We start from the raw sequence: 21,093 nt of genomic DNA on the forward strand, positions 1-21,093 counted from the left end.
TGCCGTTTCTTGCGGTTGATTGGGGTCGTTGTAGTCCAGGACAGAGTGGGGGTCTTGTCCCAAGCCTTTCAAGTTCTCAACAGCCACATCAGAGGACTCAGAGAAAACCATGCTTTGCAAGTGGTGGACCACACTGGGTAAAGGAAAGAGAAGGCAGACTCAGGTAGGATGAACCCTCAGATTCTGGGAAGGGAGGGTCCCTACATTCCTTCTTTCCTTCACTCATTCATTCACGCCCTCCCTCACCAACCCCCCGTGGAGCAGCCCCTTTGTCAGAGTGAGGGAAGAGAAGGTCGCAGAAAATGCACAGGAAGGAAAGCAAATGCCGAGCAGCCAGTGAGACAGTAGAGTCTGGGAGATCACCTGCCTGACACCTGCTTCTTGTGGGGGAGGAAATCAGGCTCTCAAGGGCCAAAGGAATGTGCCCCCAGCCATCCTGCAAGTACTAGCAGGAGTAAGGATGTTCTGAAGGACTTACATCAGCTCAGTGCACAGAGACCATGCCTCCAGACCCACCTCCCTCCCAGAAGCATAAGAGTCACCAATGACCTCCTAAACATCCCACCCCCCTGTCTCCATCTCCCCACCATTGCCACTCATCCAGATGACTCTGCAGCCCCCTGAACACCCCTAGTTCAAATTAATGGCTGTGGGGGTGGTAATTCAAACGAACAAGTCTCAGCACACACATGTCTGATAACACCCTCAATAATCCTCCCCCAGCTCCATCCACTGCCCTCAGGATAATAATGTCCCCAGCTTTCTGAAGGGCATTCCAGGTGTTCCACCATCGTCAGTCCTAGCTGCCTCTCCTGTCACACCCCTCAGCTCCCCACACCCTCCCCCTTCACTGCCCAACACTGCAGGCACTCCCTCCTGCCTCTGCCTGGGACACACTCCTCTCACTCCTTTTGAGTCAGCCCTACCCATCTTCTGCATACCCCCCACCCCCACCCCAAAACTGAGTTAGAAAAAGTATAAAGCCACCTATCACAGCACTGCCTATTGTAGGTACCCAGTAAGTACCTGAGATGATGAGTCTTCTTAGCAGTGACATAAACATATTCCTAGTATTTGCTCGGGGCCCGTAGCACAGTGGTTATGGAGTCAACCACATACACCGAGGCTGGCAGGTTCAAACCCGGCCTGGGCCTGCTAAACATATTCCTAGTATTAAGGGCTACAATGAAAGAATGCCTCAGCACAGGGAGGATAAAGGGGGACACTTGAATTTGCCAGAGACACTGCAAAGGGAGGGGTTGACCCTCCCCTTCAAGAGAGCGTCTCCAGGCCAATGAACAAGACACAGTGTGGAGGCAGCAGGGACCAATGTGCATGTGCAGTTCCCTGGTATGTTTTGGAACTCCAAAGAACTCATTATCCCTGGAGACTGAGCTCGAAAAGGGGAGGCAGAGCTCCCACCCAGGGGGGCCACTGGGGCAGAGAAGTTATGCCTTCCCCTGGAACCTTTCTGCGGTAAGGGTAGGAGGATTTCATCTTTCAGCCGCAGAGGTGATGTGGGGAGGGGCTTGGGGGATAGCAGATTGACTTAAACCCTTGGGGAGAAGGATGGGGGGTGGTGGTGGTGGTCCTCTCTTTACCTGCACTCCACTGCCATCCCCAAGCTCCTAGGGAGAGCTCATTGTTAACTGCACGGGCTCAGGCTGTGGGAAGGATTTTTAAGTTCCTAAAGAAAAGGCAGCTATGCTCAAAGACTCAGCTGCCTGTGACCAGCCCACAAACCCCTGCCTTTCTCAGTGGGAATGAAGGTAACATCCAGTAACTAGACACAGCTTGAGGCAAGAGAATTGCCACAGAGGGTTTATGTTTTCTTTCTTCTCTTTTTGCTTTTCTTAAGTCAAGGTAAAATTTTAGTAGACATCTCACTCCATGAATGATCAATTAACCTTCCCCACAGTGGAGTAGAAACAACATTAGGCAAAGACAAATTTTTGGAATGTTGTGGGTCTGGAAGTAAGAATACCAGGAATACTGGGTTCTTAGTCTAGTGGGGTGGTTCCCAGCTCTGGCTTTGCATTGACATCCCCTGGGGAGCTTTCCAGGCCTGGCCTACTCCTGAGATTCTGAAGATAATTGTCTGAGTTTCTTTAAAAGCTCCCTGGATGATTCTAATGTATAGTCAGAGACAAGCTCTCCTTGCCTTTGACTGAGTAGCTTATTGTTCTGGTTATAGGTCATTTAAAAAATAATGTATTGGGCAGCACCTGTGGCTCAAAGAAGTAGGGCATCAGCCCCATATACCAGAGGTGGCGAGTTCAAACCCAGCTTCGGCCAAAAACTGCAAAAAATATATATATATAAAAATAAAAACTAACGTATTTTACACAACAGCTTCATACATATTATCTCACAAACATATTATATATGAAAAAAAATAAATCTCAGAGAGGTGAAAATCTTGTCCAAGTTCCCAGGGGTAGTAAGTATCAGAGCGAACTTTCAGACCCAAAGTTCAATCTCCTGATTCCATCTTAAGATTCCATTGTCTTCACCTCTTGGGGGTGGGACACAATTATAAGAGGGACTTTCTCTAACAAATGCAATCAATGTTACCTAATTCTTTGTACCCTCAATGAATCCCAAACAATAAAAAAAAAAAAAAAGATTCGATTGTCTTTTCCCTGAAGTTAGGCAGTTGAGTCAGATCAGAAATGGCAAATTCTTGGCACACAGACTGCTGCTCCCCACTCTTCCCTGTGACAGGCATCACTACTAGATTAAGCCCTGTTTATGAGAGAAAACAGAACCTCAAAATCCTTTATTTATTTATTATTGTTATTATTTTTTACTTCAAAATCCTTCTTAACACCTTGTCCTAAAGCAGGTGTTTGTTGGAATTGACACATGAGATGAAACCACTTGAGACCCCAGAACTAAATGATCCCAAAGGATCCTTCTGTGTGACATTCTGGGATTGCTGTCACACCCAGGGAGGTTGGAATGTGGGCCAAAGAATGGGATGCTTTCTGGGCTGGCATCCCTGAGCCAGTGCTCCCAAAAGAGCCTGGAATGTGCTCAGGCTCCTTCTAGTAACCCCCATAAAGGCAGCACAACAGAGGGACTAAGATCTTAGGTACTATGGACAGGCAGGCCTGGTTTCTGATGTGAGCATGCAAAACCCTTAGTGTGGAACCTCATACATAGTAGGAGGTTAATTACCAACTGTTCAGACCAAAACTAAAAATTAATAAGTATCTGAAAAGCTGGGGTACAAAGGCAGATTCACCTGCCCTGCTTCCCTACCAACTCCAACCTTCTTGTCTTTTCTTCCTCACTTCTCACCCTGAGAAGGACACAGCCCCCAGCTGTCCTTGAGCTAGGGGTCAGGGGTGGCTGTCTGTCAACCAACCTGGCACCCAGACCCTAGTACTCATAGCCAGCTTTTACTGAACACTTACTATGTGCTAAGCACTACAAGTATCAATCAACTTATTAACTTTTTACAGCTTCATGGGTTTGGATACTGTTATCTCTAATTTGTACATGATAACACAGGATCAGAAAGGTGTCGTAACTTACCCAAGGTCACATAGCCAGGAAGGGATCATTGGTAATTTGCAGGCTGGAAGACCATGGCCAAGGGCTGCTTCACACATAGATGTAAACCCTACCCCCATGGGCAAGTTCCTGCTTCCCTGATATCTCCCACCTTGCCTTGGAGAGGGCATCACGCACAAAGGGTATTTCACCCAGGATGTTTAGTTTCATCCAAGATGTTTTCAAATTAAAAAAAACCCACACGCACAGGGATTTCTTGACTGTGTGACAGAGTAATAGGATGTGGGCTTTGAAACTGGGAAAGACTAGGATGCAATCCCTGGTCAGTTCATTGGAAAAAAAACAACTATGGGACCTCAGCTAAGCTATTTCTCCACTCCAAGCCTCAGTTTTCATATCTGGGAAATGGCACCATCATCCTAATGCCCAGGGTTCCTGTGCAGGGTTAAATAAGAATGCAGACCTGGGCATCTAGCATAGCTCTTGGCACTTAGTAGATGGTCAAGAGAATATCTATGGTCATGTGAACCTACATGAGGTCCTTGGCACATAATCAGGGCTCCATAAATGCTCACTGGGAAACTAAACTTAGGAAGCACATCCAGATGTTTTTGTGTTCAATAAATATCTGCCAATGGAGTGAAAATAAAGCACCCTGAATAACAAATGCTGAGGACTTGAATATAGATAAGAACCTGGTGAATAGTAGGTACTCAGTAAATATCTCCAAAGTGACATAGCTATTGTACCTCTATGGACAGCACAGAGGCACTCACAGTTAAGTATCTGGAGTGAGGTACGCGGTACACAGTAGGTGCTTAAAGAATGTTTATGGTGACCTAAATGGAGGAAAAGGACCAGGCACACTATGGGTGCATGATAAATGTCAGTGAATTGATACAGATGAGGTACCCATGACGTGATACTCAGGAAACATTTGTGGGGTTGGAGACAGTAGCTTACACCTATAATCTCAGCACTCTGGGAGGCTGAGGTGTGAGGATCACTTGGAGTTTGAGACCAGCCTGGGCAACATAGCAAGACCCTATTTTTAAAAAACTATAAAAAAATTCAGTTGGGCATGGTGGTGTATACCTGTAGTACCAGCTACTAGAGAGGCTGAGGCAGGAGGATCACTTGAGCCCAGGAGTTTGAGTTAGCAGTGAGCTATGATCACTCCAGCCTGAGTGACAGAGCAAGTCATAAAAGAAGTTTGTGGTGTGTACAAAAAAGAAGGGCACCAAGCACATAGTAGATCTCAATAAATGTGCCTGGGTGGGCTGAGTGGCACATAGAAGGTACTTAGGAAGGGGTATTCCCATGCCCTCCCAGTGGGGATGTTCCCAAACCCGGGAAGCTGCCCCCATCCTCACCTTTGTTGTAAAGGGAGCCATCAAAGTAGTAGCTGCCAGTGTAGAAGCCAGTCGCCAGCTCGATAAGGTGGCGAGCCCATGTGTTGCCGGCACCTGGGAAGCTGGCCAGAGCGATGAGCTGCTTGGACTTGGCTGGCAGGAACCTTCTGTCCATGCAGCGGTTGTCTAAAAAGGGCAGGGCACAGATAGGATATGAGCCCCACCACTGCCTCTTCTCATCCATGTGACCCAGCACACATAATGAAAAGTTCTCTAGTTTCCCCATCTGTAACATGGCTCTAGTTTCCCCATCTGTAATATGGCTCCTCCCTTCCCAGGTTGAGGTGAGGGTAAAATGAAGTCATGTATGGGAAAGGTGGGCTTAGTACACAGCACATAGTAGGGATTCAATGAAAGTCAGGGGGAGGGTGAAGCTTCTCTATAGCCTCAGTTTGTCCCCGGTGGAGAAAGTCTTTCACACTCTCAACCCCTTGCCTTCAGGATTAAAACCTTCAGTGGTGCAGCACATCTGTATGGAATCCGGTGCAAGTTTCTTATCTTGGCCTCCCAGCCCACATGTCTGGCCCTTTGCAGACTCCCAGGTTCATTCCATAACCCTTCCCCTGCCTCTAGCCACCTGCCAGCCACCTGGGCCCTCTTCACTTCCTCTCCCAGGCTCTGCTCCTTCCTGACTTAGCTCCTGCATGCGCCCTGTTCCCAGACACTGCCTCCTCCCTACCTTTGCTTCTTGCTCTTCAGCTCTCTGCTGAATTAGATCTGTCCTCTCTCCCTTCCTCCTTCCCCTGGGCTATCGTTAGTGTATACTGTGTCCATCTTCTCCATGGTGCTTATCCCAATTGTAATTCAAATAATTATTGGTTGCAATAAGTTGTTAGTTCAAACCCTGCCCATATTGCACTTTGCTGATTTCTCAGTACTTTCCGTAATATTTACAGACAACAGGTACCTAATAAATACTTCTTGGATGAATAGGTAGATGGATGGAGGAGTAGGTGACAATAATCATGCCTTTATAGGGCTGTTGAAAGGATTACACGAAACAATGCATGTATCATGTTAATACTTGGTGCTCTGAGAGGGGAGATGATTTTTCTTTAGCCCTCAGTTGTCTCATCAGTAAAATGGATTGGTGGTGGTGGTGAGTACCATTGTGATATTCTGGATTCTCAGGATGCCACTACTGTCACAAAATGGAAAATACATACCCCAGCACCTGCTGCTTGCAAGCCTCACTGGAGCTAAGAAAACACAGGAGAGTTTCTTTTGGTCCCCCCCAGCAGAAAGAAATGCCGAGGGGAAGCCCAGTGTAGGGGCTCTGGAATAAAAAGAAAGTGGGGAGAATCCCAGATCTGGGCTTGGAGGCTCCAAGTCTCAGTCCTGGCTTCCTCCCTCAAGGCAGATCACTCTCATCCTTACTCACTATCACATGAGCCTCCCTCACCTCCCCTGTTCTCACCTCTGTCCCTCCTGCTTCTGAAGAAGCCCAGCCATCCCCTGCACTTCCTCCCTCCTCATAAAGCTTCTTGCCCTGTCTGTCCCCATCTGTCTTCTCTCTCAACTGGCTTGATCACATTTATGTTCAAACATGACAAACAGCTCCAGTGACCATCATCTCTCCTTTACCTTGTCACGGCCTCATTTCCAACAGAGCTATCCATTTTCCCTCTGTCCCTTGCCTCTGGCCTTTGTGCTGCCTAAGATCAGGTCTCACTGAGGTTGCCAGTGACTGCTCCATGCTGAATCCATCAGACAAGCTCCCTTTTGTGACCACTAAGCAGCAGCAGATCACTTTGCCTTTCTGAGACATAATTTTTTTCCCGAGAGTTTACCTGGGTCTTTCCTGTTCTGCATTTTATTTTAGCCTTACTTATTCTGAGTCTAACTGAGTTCTCACAACAGCCCTTTGAAGGAGAGGGTTGAAGTCCTAGATCTAAATTCCAATTCTGACACTTATCTCCTGGGCAACTTTGATAAGAATGATCTGTCTGAGCCTCAGTTTCCTCATCTGTAAAATGGAACTAGTAAGCAGTGAGGATGGTCTGGAATTGTTAGGAGGCTTACAGTTGAGAATGAATGAAGAGTGCTCACATAAGACTCACGCATTGGGCTCGGCGCCTGTAGCACAGTGGTTACGGCACCAGCCACATATACCAAGGCTGGCGGGTTCAAACCCAGCCCGGCCAGCTAAACAACAATGGCAACAACAACAAAAAAAATAGCTGGGCGTTGTGGCAGGCGCCTGTAGTCCCAGCTACTTGGGAGGCTAAGGCAAGAGAATCGCTTAAGCCCAGAGTCTGAGGTTGCTGTGAGCTGTGACGCCATGGCACTCTACCAAGGGCAACATAGTGGGACTCTGTCTCAAAAAAAAAAAAAAAAGAAAAAGAAAAAATAAGACTCACACACTGGAAGTGCCAACTGATTGTAGCTCTTAGTACTGTTGCTACTAGGCAGGGGCTCAGGTCTTTTCTCCTACCATGTTTTTCACTTGTTTTTCTAAGGAGAGCAGATTTAGGAGGCAGTAAACCCAAAAACGTTGGTGTCAAGGCCAAGGAAGCATCTGGGAATGTTTTCATGGGAATGTACTGCAAAAGGGAGCCCAGATATGGGAACTTTCTAGAGCAATGGTTCTCAACCTTCCTAATGCCGCAACCCTTTAATACAGTTCCTCATGTTGTGGTGACCCCCAACCATAAAATTATTTTCGTTGCTACTTCATAACTGTAATTTTGCTACTGTTATGAATCATAATGTAAATATTTGATATGCAGGAGACCCCCTGGTTGGGGGGGGGGTGTTTCTGCATATCAGACCCACAGGGGTCATGACCCACAGGTTGAGAACCACTGTTCTAGAGTATGGTTATGTTTCATATGTCGATAGGAGTGTGGATTATCCAGTTGTAATTGATCAATGCACTTAAAATTTGTGCATTTCACTCCATGGAAATGTTACTTCAAAAACACAAGGAAATACTGAATTACAATTAATGATAAAAACACTGAAGCACAATGATATTTTCAACTCACTTTGAAATACATCAGAAATTAAGAAGGATCAAGGGATGGAGAAATGGAGAAATGTATGATAGAATAAATATGGTACAAAGTTAACAAATATAAAATCTATGGAATGAGTATATGGGTGTTCACTACATAATTATTTGACTTTTCTGAAGATTGGGCATTTTTAAAAAATAATAAAATGTTGGGTTAGTGGGGTGAGAGGACCTGGCTTCTTAATTTCCCTCAAAACCAGGATTTTCCACTCCAGTACTTTCCTGGGAGGCCAAGATCAATCCTAAGGTAAAGGCTGTTATTTGTAGAACTATGAAGAAAGTTATTTTATTCTTAAGCCCCAGAAGTCAAAGAAGATGCTTAAGGCAGGATTATAAACAGATTTGGAGTCAGATGGACCTAGATGTCCATCCTGGATTATCATGATTTACCTGTGTGACATTCAGTAAGACTCTTCACCTCTCTGAGTTTCAGTTTCATCACTTGTTAAACAGGGATAATATACCTTACAAAATTAAATGGGATAACAAGTGTAAATTATTCACAAGGTAGGTTGAGAAGCTGTGATTAAGAGTGCAGTCTTGGGACCCAGATTGCCTAGTTTGAATCCCAACTCTGCTCTATCCAAACTGTGTGATCTGGCCAAGTTACTTAACCTCTCTGGGTTAAGTTATTTCATTTGTAAAATGGAAATAACAGCAATTACATCATTGGACTGTTGGAAGGATTAGTGACTTAAGCCAGGTAAGGGGTTTATGCAGTGTCTGGTATACAGTAAGTGTTCAATAATTATTTAGTTCCCATAAGGAACACAGGACTCAGTACATAGTAGGTGCTTAGCAAAAGGCAGCCATGGTGGACCAGGCTCTAGGCAGCCTAATAAACCACATGACTCTCTAACCTCCCTCATGTGTAAGGGCTGCAAAGGCAATATGGAAAAACTAAAGATGAATAATAGCCTAGAGGAAAGGTACCAGGAATGAGCAAACTCATTTATTAAGGACTCTTTATCTACTGTTGAAAAGGCCCTAGCATCTGTTCTGGCCACATCAAAGCCGTTCATGGTCACAGAGTAATTAATCTGTGTAGGACTCTCTCCTCCAGGCTGAGGCAACAATTCTGCACACACTAACCAACATTTCCCTGAAAAATAACAAATATTTGTCCTTCACTGGAGTGTAAATAGACCCAAAGACTGTACTTGCTGCACCAGGCTCATAACAGGACTTTAGCTACCATGGAAGCAGCCCCAGTTGGTCACCACTGGTACTCCATCAGGCCAAACAGGGGACAGACTATTGGTAGGGATGCCACTAGCTCTTATAGCACTTTTGAGAAAATCACAAAAAGGTGCCCTCCCCTTCCTCTGGGTAAATGTGTTGCCATCCAGGAAGCACAGCAGGTGGACTAGCCTTCAAGTATAACTTTTTCTATAGAGTGCTCTTATGCAGTGCCCAACCTGCCCGACCAAACACACCAGCTTGGTTACTGGGAAACAAAGAGAAGGAGGTCTAGCCAAAGGTGTTTCTATGGCTCTTCAAGGCTACTGGAGTTTTCTTTGCACCATAGGCAACAGTTTCTAGCAGGGTCTTTGAAGTCAGACACCTGTAAACAAATTGCTTTCAAAGATATGTAATTATGTCCAGTTCCTGAGCTGTATGAGCCTTGGTTCTCTGTGAAATGGGGATGATACTTCCCTGACCATAGGCTTACTGTGGACTTTATTGTGAAATGAAATGAAGCTTGGCACAGAGACCGGTGCATAGTAGATGTTCACTATATTCAAATATTGGGGTTCAAATTATTGGGCTTCATTTGGGCTGAGTGTCCCAGCAAGGACACTTGCCTCCAATGCCCACCCAAGTGCTACTCATGCTGTATGATGCCTTCATCTGGACAAAAAGGGTTTTTACCAAGAAATCTTATAAACAGCATGACTTCAGGCAAGTCTCTCAATTGCTCCAAATCTCAATTTCCTTCCTTATAAAGTTGGCATAATATCTATTCTCACATCATAGGAGAGTTCAGGGGATACAGTGAGAAAAGGCACAGGAAGGACTCAACACTGAATTTGGCAGAGAGTAAAACCAAGTGCTACTGCCTCCTCCTCCTCCTCATCAGCATTACCATTGCCATCACCACCATCACTATTACCACCACCATCACCATCAGCCATCACTCTCATTATCACCATCACCACCATCCCCATCATCATCACTGCAACCATCACCATCAACCAGTACTCATCACCATCATCATCACCATCAACCTTCAGGATCCCTCATTACCATCACCATGCCTCATAGTTTCAAGAGACAGAAGAGGAGAGAAACAGTAAGTGTGTGCTCCACTAGCAAAGGAAGAGCAAGAGTAGAAAGAATGAATGAGACATGGAGAGAGAAGAAAGAGCAAGAGAAAGAAAAACTTACAGATAAATTTACCAATTCCTAGATTTGGAAGAGACTTTGCAGGTCAACAATCTATGGCTTCATTTTATAGACAGAGAAACCGAGGCCCAGAAAGAGGAAATGATTTGTCCAAGATCACACAGTGAGTCTGTTTTGGAGCCAGTGGGAGACCTGGGTCTCTGTTTCCACTCAATCTCACTACCTCTACCACATTAAAAAGGCTGCTAAGGCTCCTCAATGATGGGAGACAGAGATGGGGTCATCAGAAGCACTCTAATGGGACTCTGGGAGGTGGCTATTGGAAGAACACCTGGGGTCTGCTGCGTGGGGAGGCCTGGCTTACCTTGGACCTGTGTCTGGTACACGATGAAGTAACTAGGAGTCCCACAGCTCTCAAACTCCTCTGCACTGCACTTCTGGGCACAGAGCTGCTCGTCTTCTCTGTCATGGAGGGGGAATCTCGTGGTGGGGAACCCACAGTGGCAGGCGGTGCCCGCGAGAGCTGCCAGCGGGTACTCCTGGGGATGGAGTGGGAAAGGAAGAGAAGAGCAAGAGAGCTGCTAAACCCCTGGGGACAGCCCCAGGTTCTGAATGTAGAGCAGGGCTGCATACCAACTTTCCCATTCCTCATCACTCCGCCTCAACTTGAAAGACCCCAAACTTATCAGTGCATAACACCTTTATGATTTTGTTCCATCTGTGCACCTGCAGTACTCTTTGTTTCCTTAAAGCTAACTCACTTTTTGAAACTTAAATTTCAAAGGAAACCTTATATGGCCACCACAAGCATTCCCATACTATAAATGCAAATACTATATAAACAAACAGAATAAGTCAATTGTATTTAGGCAAGACTCTGAACCTGGGTTTGGCTTCACTTTTCCTGCAAAAGAGAGAATAGCTGAATGTAGAGAGGTTTTAGAGATGCTTTAGCACTGAGATGATGCTCAGGAGGACTTGAAAAAGAAATCCTGTTCTCACTGTCATGCAATATACTTTCAGTAAATGGCTTCTGGGTCTGATGGTGATATGGAGCCCACACCTGGGGAAAAGCTGTCTGGATCTGTTACAAAGCCAAAGAAGATACCAATGCCTAAGTGTGTCCAGAGTCTTTGTTGGAAGAATCACTCCTGAATGTTTTATTTGTTCTATTGAATAGTTAAGTGGTATCAGGAAGGAGCTGAGATTCAGAGGGCAAGTGACTGCTCTTTCAGTACTACTTTGCTTCTAAACCAGACCTGCAGCCCCTAGTCTTCCCTGACAGCTGGTCCTTGGATCTGATAACAAACCAAGGTCATATCCATGTGGCTGGATCCAGCAAGGTTTGTCATGGCAGGTTTGGTTTCTTCCTAAAAGATATTTAATACAAAAGGCAGAAAGGTGCTGATACGCTAGCTTCTTGGGCCATGGCTAGTGAAGTTTTCTAACTAGTGGCACATATTGGAGCCTCCTCTGACACCTTAAATCTCAGACCCGCCCCCCATATGACACAAACAGCTCTATATCCCTGCCCACTTAACTTCCCGGCTTCTTTCCTTTGTTGTCTAAAAAGATCAGAGATAACAGGAAGAGGGAGGTTTACAGAAGGGGCTTCCTGTCCACCCATATACACCTTTGATTCTCTCCAATCCTGTGTATAGTCTGTTACGCTGGTTTGCCCTGTGACCTCACTGTCACATGCCGGTTTGTCCCCCTGCCTTCACCTCTAGGGGATCTGGAGGTTGCTCCAGGGAAAGGAATGTCCACCTGGAGAGGATGCCATGTGGATGGGGGAATTCTTGCCCAAAGGAGAGAATTAGACCAAATGATGGCCAAGCCCCTTTTAATCCCACAAACTTCATCCCTAACCTTCCAGGATGCCTCTTAGGAGCACAGTAACCCTGCAGGAAATGCTTGGCAATTCGAGGTAGGCTGGATGCTCTTGGAAGGAGGCTCTTGGAAGCCTCCTTGTGGGGTCTCCAGGGTAGCCCAGAAGTTAAGAGTTTGAATTTAGACTCAATCTCCAGTGTCAACTTCAGTTCTGGCACTTGCTTGTTCTCTGGGCTTAGGCAAGTGACTTCAGTCGAGTCTAGCTTTTATCATCTGTGAAATGAATATAAAAATTTCAAACTCATAGGCTTATTGTAGAAAGTGAACGTGTGAGGCAGAGCAGTGCATGGAGGACATTCTCAGCAAGCAGAGCCACAGTGATACTGTAGCCTTTTGTTCTTCCTGAGGCTGCTTCATGGATTAGGAGCTCAATGAGAGGAACAGCCAAGGAGGATGACTCAGAGGATCCAGGAGTTGGAGTGAGGTCTGAGCACCCAGGAGGAGCCGCCAGCCAGGCCCCAGCAAATGTATGCATCCTTGAAGATAGAGACCCTATCTTGTTGCTTTGTATGCCCAGAACTGGGTATAGGTCCTGATACATAGTAGGTTCTTATTCAATATTTGCAAAGTGAATGAAAGAAATGCCCAACCATCTTTTTATGCTGAGGTGGGATGGTTCTCCTTTGGACATTCAAGTAATGAGCTCATTTAGAGGGAAGGCTGAAGCTCCTTGGACACTTCTGATTGCCATCTACATGCACAGTTCTGTGCTAGATACTGGGAGAATACGCGCAAAATGTGTGAGGCCCAGCCCTTAGGAGTTCATATTCTGTCTAGGTAGAAGGTATAAACAGGCAGCCGTGTAGGAGCACAGACTGAGAAGAGGACCCATAGATCATCCAATCTGACTGATATCTAATACCCAAAGTTCTGGATGCCACCTCTGCCTGGGCTCTGCGTGTACACCTCCAGTGATGGGGAACTCACTCTGTCCTGGGGTAGGGTGGTCTTTACCTTCTGCTGTCAATCTTCTTCCCATGCTTCTAGGTCCAGTTCAAATATCACCCTCACTCCTATACATTCCTCACTATTAGAACTGTCACCTCCTTAGAGGGAGAGAAATCTACCCCACGTAACTCCAATCCCTTGGATCCACACGAAACAGTCACAACCCTTCCCCACCTCACAGATAATAGTAAATGACTCATTCATGCCAACTGATCCATTGCTTCTTCAGTTCTGTGAGCCTGACCTTGTGCTCACCTTCTCTGTGCAGAGGTCCACGCACTTATCAACCGACATGTTCAGCATGGTGGCCGTCACAGGCAAGGCCAGGGAGAGGTTGTCAGGCCTGCGGAAGCAGCCTCGGAACACTGCACTTCCATCTGAAGAGCCAGAGGGAAAAATAGTAGTGAGATCTAGGAGTCAGATCTAGTTGGGAGAACCATCTTCTGGAGGAAGCGCTTGTGAGTTGAAGCCCAGAGAAGGCAAGAATCTCACTCACCCTCACACAGTGAGCCAAAACAGGGACAGAAAGAGCTGCCATATTTACGGTTCTTGAGCAGTTCTGTTCAAAGCCAATAAGGTCAGTAAATCAAAGAATGTTCTCTTCAACCCTGGCATCCGTGTCAATAGTGCAGGTCCCTGAGAGACATACTAATAACCGTGATGTCTCTGGATAGTAGGTGTGATGGATGAGTTTTACATGTCAACTTGGTAAGGCCAGGGTGCCCAGTTGTTTGGTTAAAACTTTGGTCTAGAGCAATGCTTTTCGCATTTTTCATCTCATAGCACACTTGAATCTATAGTTGAACTTCCATGACACACTTAAATTATGTTGATCAAAGGAATGAGTAAAAAAAAAACAATATACTTTCTGTGCTTTGAACTTCTTTTGAAAAGAATTTAATTAATGATCTTTAAAAATTTTCTCGGCATACCTAAGATCTTCTCACAAAACATTGGTTGAAAATCACTGGTCTAGATGATGCTGTGCAGGTAGTTTATACGTATGACTAATATCTACAATTACTGTATTTTTCTGTGTATAATGCACACCCACATTTTTGGTCTAAACTTTCAGGGGAAAAATATTTCATTTTAATTTTTTAATTTAAATTTTTATTTGATAATATTTAGATACTTGATTTATTTACAAAATATGCTCTGCATTTTGGCCACTTCTTTGTAAAATGTAGTAATGAATATTTTGTAAATAAAGGTACGTTTAGCTGCAATGTCCCATTTTCCTTATGTATAGCTGCACCTTGTAGTACCACCCCAGTATAATACACATCCTTATTTTTCCCTCAAAAATTGAGCAAAAAGTGTGCATTATATATGATAAAATATGGTAGCTGACTTTAAGTTAGGGAAATCAACTGTGGCAATGTGAGTGAGCCACATTGCCTAACCAATTGAAGGCATTAAAGGCAAAAGTGGAGGCTTCTCAGAGAAGAAAGAATTGTCTTGAGACTGCAGCACAACTCCTGCCTGGATTTCCACCCTGCTGGCCTGCCCTACAAATTCCAGACTTGGCAGCTCCCTCAATCACGTGAGTCAATTCCTTAAAATAAATCTCTTCATGTATCTATCCATCTATGCTATTGGCTTTGTTTCCCTGGAGAACTCTGGCGGTTCCAATATGCTTATAGATAATTTTTATTTCCATCTTTTTGTAAAATTCTTTTCTAACTTTTTCTACAATGCATATGTAGTTTTTTATTTATAAAGGCAAACAAAACATAAAAAGTGGTCCCTGTTAAATTTTTTAAAAGGCTCACAATGCACATTTATGTTCCATTATTTCTCATTTTTTGAGTTGAATTTACCTTGCCCGAAGCACAGACATTACATAAAACAAAGGACACCATTAACACGATGTGGATCAAAGCTATGGGGGCCATTCATAGAGTCCTTACTCTGTGCCATCCATTCTACTGAGTACTTTAGTGTTTTCTAATCTGTAAAATGGAGGCAGCCATGCCATCTACCTTCTGTGGCTGCTGTGAGGATAAAATGGATCCAAAGGACCCAGCATGGAGCTTGACATTAGTGGAGACTCAGTAAACGCTAGTGGAATAGAAGGACAGAGGGAAAGGTCAACATCTCATTGCCCCGTGACCAGAGTTAGCACCCCGCCAATTGGGTTTTCTGGTTAAGTGAGCATTTATCCACACTGCTCTGGGCTTCCTAAGTCCTTAGCGCAAATGTCCACTCCCCTCCCTGCCCTCAATTCATGTGGCTCATTCTACAAGCATCATTAAATCTCCCTCTGTGTGACCTGACGGGCATCCATCTCAGCACTCCAGGCCGCAGGATGGAAGACTGCCAGATATTTCTCCATGGGGCACTAGTGGCATTTAGGATGTGACAATTCCTGGTTGGAGAGGACAAGGTGGAGGACTGTCCTCTACAGAACATGCACATTCCTGTCCCCAAACTTCCAAGTGCCAGTGAGGCCCCAAGTCACTGGGGGCAATCAAAGGTGGCTCTATACTTCCCCAGCTGTTCCATGGGTAGCAGGCTTGAGAGTTACTGCATAGTCTAACCCCCACTTCCCACTTACATGTGGGGAAACTGAGGCCTGGAGGGACCACACAGCAAGTCAGCACCATCTTGACACTGCCACCACCACTGCTGCCACCTCTCTCACCAGGCAGGGAAAGTTGAGACAGCAAGAGATGTGTGTGAATCTGGAGCATGCCCCAGAAATTAGCCATTTACCCAGATTCCCAATATCCTCTGAGTCTGCTGGACTTGCTGCCACCATGGACAACTTCAGGTGCCAGTTGCCAGGTGGTAGAAATAATTACAAGGGTGACTTTACAGCTCAAATGTAGAATTATCATTCATAAACTCCCTCACTCCATTTTGCTCAGGGAGTAATTCCATATCCTTTTCTCTGCATATAAATACACGTGTGCATGCTAGAAAGTAGTTTTACAGAGACCAATACGGAGAGGGACATGTGGCTTTTGTAACTTGCTTTGCTTGCTTTAACGCTGTTTGTTTCTGAGAAGACCTTCCTTAAGTTTGTGCTAATGGTGGGTCCTTAGGTTTGCCATGTGACCTACCTTCTCTAAATCATGTTTCCCTCATCTGTAAAATGAGAGCTTACTATGAACCTTGCAGGATTTTCAAGAAGATGGCATGAGCTACCTCCATTTTACAGATTAGAAAACTGAGGCTCTGTGGGGCTCTCTGGCTTCCAGAGTCACGGAGCTGGCAAACGACAGAGTGAGATCTAAGCCAGGTTTCTCTGTCTCCAAAGCCCATGTTTCTTCCAATATCAATAATAATGTTCTTATGATTAGATGCTTATAGTATTAATATTATAATATTGTTATTATCACTACAGCTACCATGTATCAGCCATATCCTGACTGCCAGAAACAGGGCTGATCTATTCACATGAACACACAGCTATACTGCAACCTTGCATCCTCCCTTGTTGTATAAGGAGGGTCCTTATACTCATGGATCAGGAAACTCAAGGTTCAGGGGACTGAAACTGCTTAACACAGGTCACCAGCTTATGAGAGTCAGAGCTGAGATGGGAATCTAAGTCTGCCTGAGATCTGTCTACTCTTGATGATATTGATCTCTTTCTCCCCATTATAAAGAAAACAAAACAAAAGTACAGAGGCGGAAGGTGACTTGCCCAAAGTCACACAGCTGACAAGTAGCAGTGTCTTGATTTCAACCCAGGAATGTCTGAATTCTAAGTCTGCATTCTCCTAAGTGGTCCCTCTTTGAAGGGCCAAGGCGTTGCTTTGGCATTTCAGAACACCAGGACATTTATTTTCTCTCTCCCACCCTTCATGTTCACACTACTTTTGACCACAAATTATTCAGAAAAATCACTCTGAGGTCACTTGACACTGGATCTAGATCCTGACCTTGAGTCTTCATAACCATCTTCAGCTTGTTAACCCACCTCCTCCCCACTAGGATCCTATTAGAACCATCCTAAAACGTGGGTCACAAGCTGGGGTTGGGAGGGTTGGTACAGGCAGTGGTTTGGGGCCAAACCACTGGGGCCCCCAAACTGGATCCAAAGGAGGTCGCTTTGAGACTCGGCAGTCCTGGGTGCTGTAGGAGTCTCAAGCCCACCCCCTCTTTTTCTCTAAGATGAGTCCTTCCTTGGGCCCCCTTCTACTACCTTGGGAGGGTCTGAGACCTCCAATACAGAACTGTGCAGGGAAAGACAGAGTTGTGTCCAATGAGAAGAGGGGTGTTAAAGCACATGGGGGTATGTGTGTCTGTCTGTGCAAAAAAGGGGACAAGAGGGGCTGAGCGTGAGCACAGCTGTGGCTGCCCCGAGGGTTTTTGGGCATTCTGACATGATACTGTGTGCACTGTGTGTGTCTGACTGTGAGTGACAGTGTGTGCATCAATGTGGGTGTATGTGGCTGAGTTCCTGGTGGTGTGAATACCGATCCACCTATTTGGACATGGAGAGAACAAAATTTAAAGTAAGACCCTGAGCACCTTGTTTAGCTGCACACAGTGGGTCTGTCTATGGGTGTCTGTGGGAGTGCACTTGCCTGGCTGGTCTCGTGCCAGTGGACATCTGACTGTGCTGTGCATATTTGTCTGCTTCTGTAGGTAACTACATGCTTGTGCATCAGTCTCATCGGGGGTGTTTGTGCACGTAAAGATAATAACCCCAGAAGCTCTCTCTGGGTTGCCTGGCAACTAGTTTGTGGAGAGGAGGGCTCCCCTTTTCCTAGCAGAGGACAAAGCTGGTCTTCAGCCAACCTCCACCAGCCTGGCTCAATGCCACCCAGGGTTTGACATTTCCCAACCCACCCCTGAACAGCCAGCACTTAAGTTCTAACAGAAATGCTTATTTCCCCAGTGCTAGGGGAAATACACCACAAAAAGACAGTAAGCAGAGGGGTAGGGCCGTCTGCTGGAGTCCAGTCCAGATGGAGTCTCTCCCCAGGCTGCCTGGAGCACTAAGGATCCTCACACCTGTGCCCACAGTCAGGGTCACTGCCGGGATCTGCTGAGTTGTTTGTACCACAGCGGATCTCACAGACCTGTCACCGTAGTGCGCAGTGCGTATGTCTCATGGTAGGTGGGTAGGAGCTGAAGTGAGCCTGAGGTAGTCTTAGGGGTCACCTCTTGTGTCCTCTACAGCTATGCCTTCCAGAAATTGAAGGCACTGGGGCATCACACAGGGGTTCTGAGCACATGTGCTCTGTATATGGGCTACCTGGGCCAAATGCTCTCCCCTCACTCCAGCTGGGCACCCACCTCTTGGGTCAGTCTGTTGATGGGCCATATTAGCATATGTCTCCTGATGGCCAGGGGATCCACCTGACCCAGAGCCTCAGGAGAGGATTTCTAGCCTGGTGCCAAACCAGAAGGCAATGTCACTTCCCTGGACTAACAGGTTCAGGATGAGCCATCCTGGCCAAAGAACAGAAGAATAAAGTCTAGGAGACTCGAGTTCTAATCCTGACTTTGCTTCACATCTCCTGTCTGGAACTCAGCATCTTCAGCTGTAAAACGGGCATTTCTCCTCCACAGTGGCTGCTGAAAGCTCTACCCTTTCTTGTCTTTGACTATGGCAGTGGTTCTCAACCTTCCTAATGCTGCGGCCCTTTAATACAGTTCCTGTGGGTCACAACCTACAGGTTGAGAACCACTGGACTATGGGCAAGTTTCCTTTTGTATCAGAGCCTCTGTGTTCTCATCTCTAAAATAGGGGTATAAATATTGGGGGGAATCATTCAGAGATGGACATGAAAATGAACCTTGTGAGCTGCAGGTGCAGAGGAAGGGGCGGTCAGAGGTCTGTCTCCTTATCAGCTGTCCTTAGACTGAAGAGAAGTGGAGAAGAAGGGGGGACCCCTACGTCAGTTCTCCATGTGATTTCCTCCATCCTGCCAGCCATCAGGAGGCCAGACTGCAAGAGTGGGAAGAGGAAGGAAGACTTTGGTAGATCCAGCTCTGCAGAAACTGGTCTCCCTTTGACATTTAAGCATTTGCTAATGAGTCCCTGACTCTCCCAGCTTAGAAAAGAGGGCTAAACTGAATGCCCTGAATATCAAATAAGGTGAGGTTTTCAGAGCCCTTAAAGGGCCAGAGACAGATCACAATGTACCCCTCTGTATCTCTCTTTAGTTAAAGTGTGTGCTGGCGGTGTGTTTGGGGGGTGGGGTGACAGGTTGGGAAGTCAGTTACAGGAGCAGTTAATCTCTTGGAAGGAGGGTCTTCCAGCAGTATGACCCATTCTGCTTTGGGGGAGACCAGGTGAATCACAGAGGGTTTACTGATGTCTTGTCTCAGCCAGCAAGGGAATGGGTTAGCTTGACTCCCAGGGATCTGGGAAGTGCTTTGGAGGCCATTTCTGTCTAAAAATGGCCAGTGTCTTCCTGCTTTCCTCTATGTCTTGGTGATCTGAACATAGAACATACACAGTGACCAAGACATTTAATCTTTCCACTTCCCTCATTTCCTACACATGCGATATGGGTCACCTGGTTCTCCCCATCAGTGTGAGAGGATCTTTTGTCTCTTATGTCTGAAAATGAAAGGGAAGTAGCCAGTGGATCCCTTGACCTTCCTGACACTCTGCTGTGGTATAAAGAATTTTCGATTTCCACAGCAGTGAAAAAATGCCATCTTGTTTGCAAAAAATTCGGTGCTAAGTTAAGCAGACCTGGGCCAGCCACTTACTTAGCTGAGTACCCATGAGCAGGTGTCTTCACTTCCCTGAGCCTCGGTTTTTCTCATCTGTAAATGGGGACCATCATATCTTGGGGTGGAAGTCCACCTGATGGCATTTATAACAGAGTCTGAGGCTTAACAAGTAATGTCACTTCATGTTCCGTTGCCCATCACTTGCCTGTAATATGTGGAGGGCATCTATGGAATCAATACTGTCAGTGTCCCATCAGTATGCCAGCCCTTGGCACTCACCACCCCAGTGCAGGCTGATCACGGCCATGACTCTCTGCCTTAGGGCCTGTGATGGACAGGCTGGACCTGCCAGCAACTTAATCTTCCTACGAGCCATCTGCAGCCTATGATGGGTAGGACTTGGAAAATTAAGACAGCAGCTTCCTATTCCTCATGTGGAACACCTCTGAAGTATGTCCTGTAGCATTTCCCAGAGATTTCCCAGTGGGATGAAGCTTCAGTTGTCCGCAGTGGTGGCCTGCTTTGTTAGGGACTCTGTCCTAGCTTCCTTTACCTCCCTGTCTTACTTCTCCACTCCCCTACAGGTGCATCTTGGCAACATCTCCCAAGTCAACCAAGGCTCACATCCTTGTATCTGGGGGAAACCCAACTTAACATATCATGGATCTTTGAGCACTTTTAATGCACAAGGAAAATCCTGCATAGAATTCAGGGCCACTGGTTTCTACAGGTCCCATCTGTGTGAATGGCACTCCCTGGAGCTGTGGATGGCAACAGCGACCACCCTGAGTGGCATCTTCCTAATGACCAACTCTTACTAAATAATAAAAACAATAGTAATAATAATAATAGTAATAATAAAAACAATAATAATAGTAATAAACAAGGTAACAATAGCTGTTTACCTTGTATCATTAGTGCTAGTGTTACACATGTCATATCTTAATTAATCCCCATAATAACCTATGAAGTAGGCAATGCTATTTTCCTGTTTTATAGGAGAAACCCTGGTCACACAGCAGAGTTGCGATTTGACCCTAGTTTGGTTTGACACCACATCCTAGTTTCCTACCTGTCCACTATTATGCAGGAGACCTGTCCAATTCTAACATGTTGAGCTCCAGAGACTCCCCCATGCTAGTTATCCAAATTTCCCAGAAACCCTCTCAGGTCCCACAGTAGGAGACCTAGGATTGCAAAAGCCCATGCCCCACATTCTGACGATGTCAGCTCTGCATTGCCAGGCTAGCTGGGATGGTGCATGACCTCAGCAGCTTGGGCCTTTTACTAGCAAGAGGCAAGTAGAGCAACTGT

General features: G+C 45.9%; 1 protein-coding gene across 6 annotated transcripts in view; it reads right to left on the minus strand.

Moving 5' to 3' along the window:
* The window catches only part of WSCD2 (WSC domain containing 2), a 126,332-nt gene that overhangs the window by 21,029 nt on the left and 84,210 nt on the right, over positions 1-21,093 (minus strand). For all 6 annotated transcript variants that reach the window (XM_053588904.1, XM_053588905.1, XM_053588900.1 and 3 more), the window contains 3 exons: positions 13,387-13,508; positions 10,658-10,832; positions 4,893-5,057 (listed from right to left, as the gene is read on the minus strand). In XM_053588904.1, the coding sequence (XP_053444879.1) occupies positions 4,893-5,057; positions 10,658-10,832; positions 13,387-13,508 (462 nt within the window). The remainder of the gene's footprint in view (positions 1-4,892; positions 5,058-10,657; positions 10,833-13,386; positions 13,509-21,093) is intronic.

The sequence above is a fragment of the Nycticebus coucang genome, chromosome 4 (assembly GCF_027406575.1).
Source record: "Nycticebus coucang isolate mNycCou1 chromosome 4, mNycCou1.pri, whole genome shotgun sequence".
In the NCBI taxonomy this organism is placed as follows: Eukaryota; Metazoa; Chordata; class Mammalia; order Primates; family Lorisidae; genus Nycticebus; species Nycticebus coucang.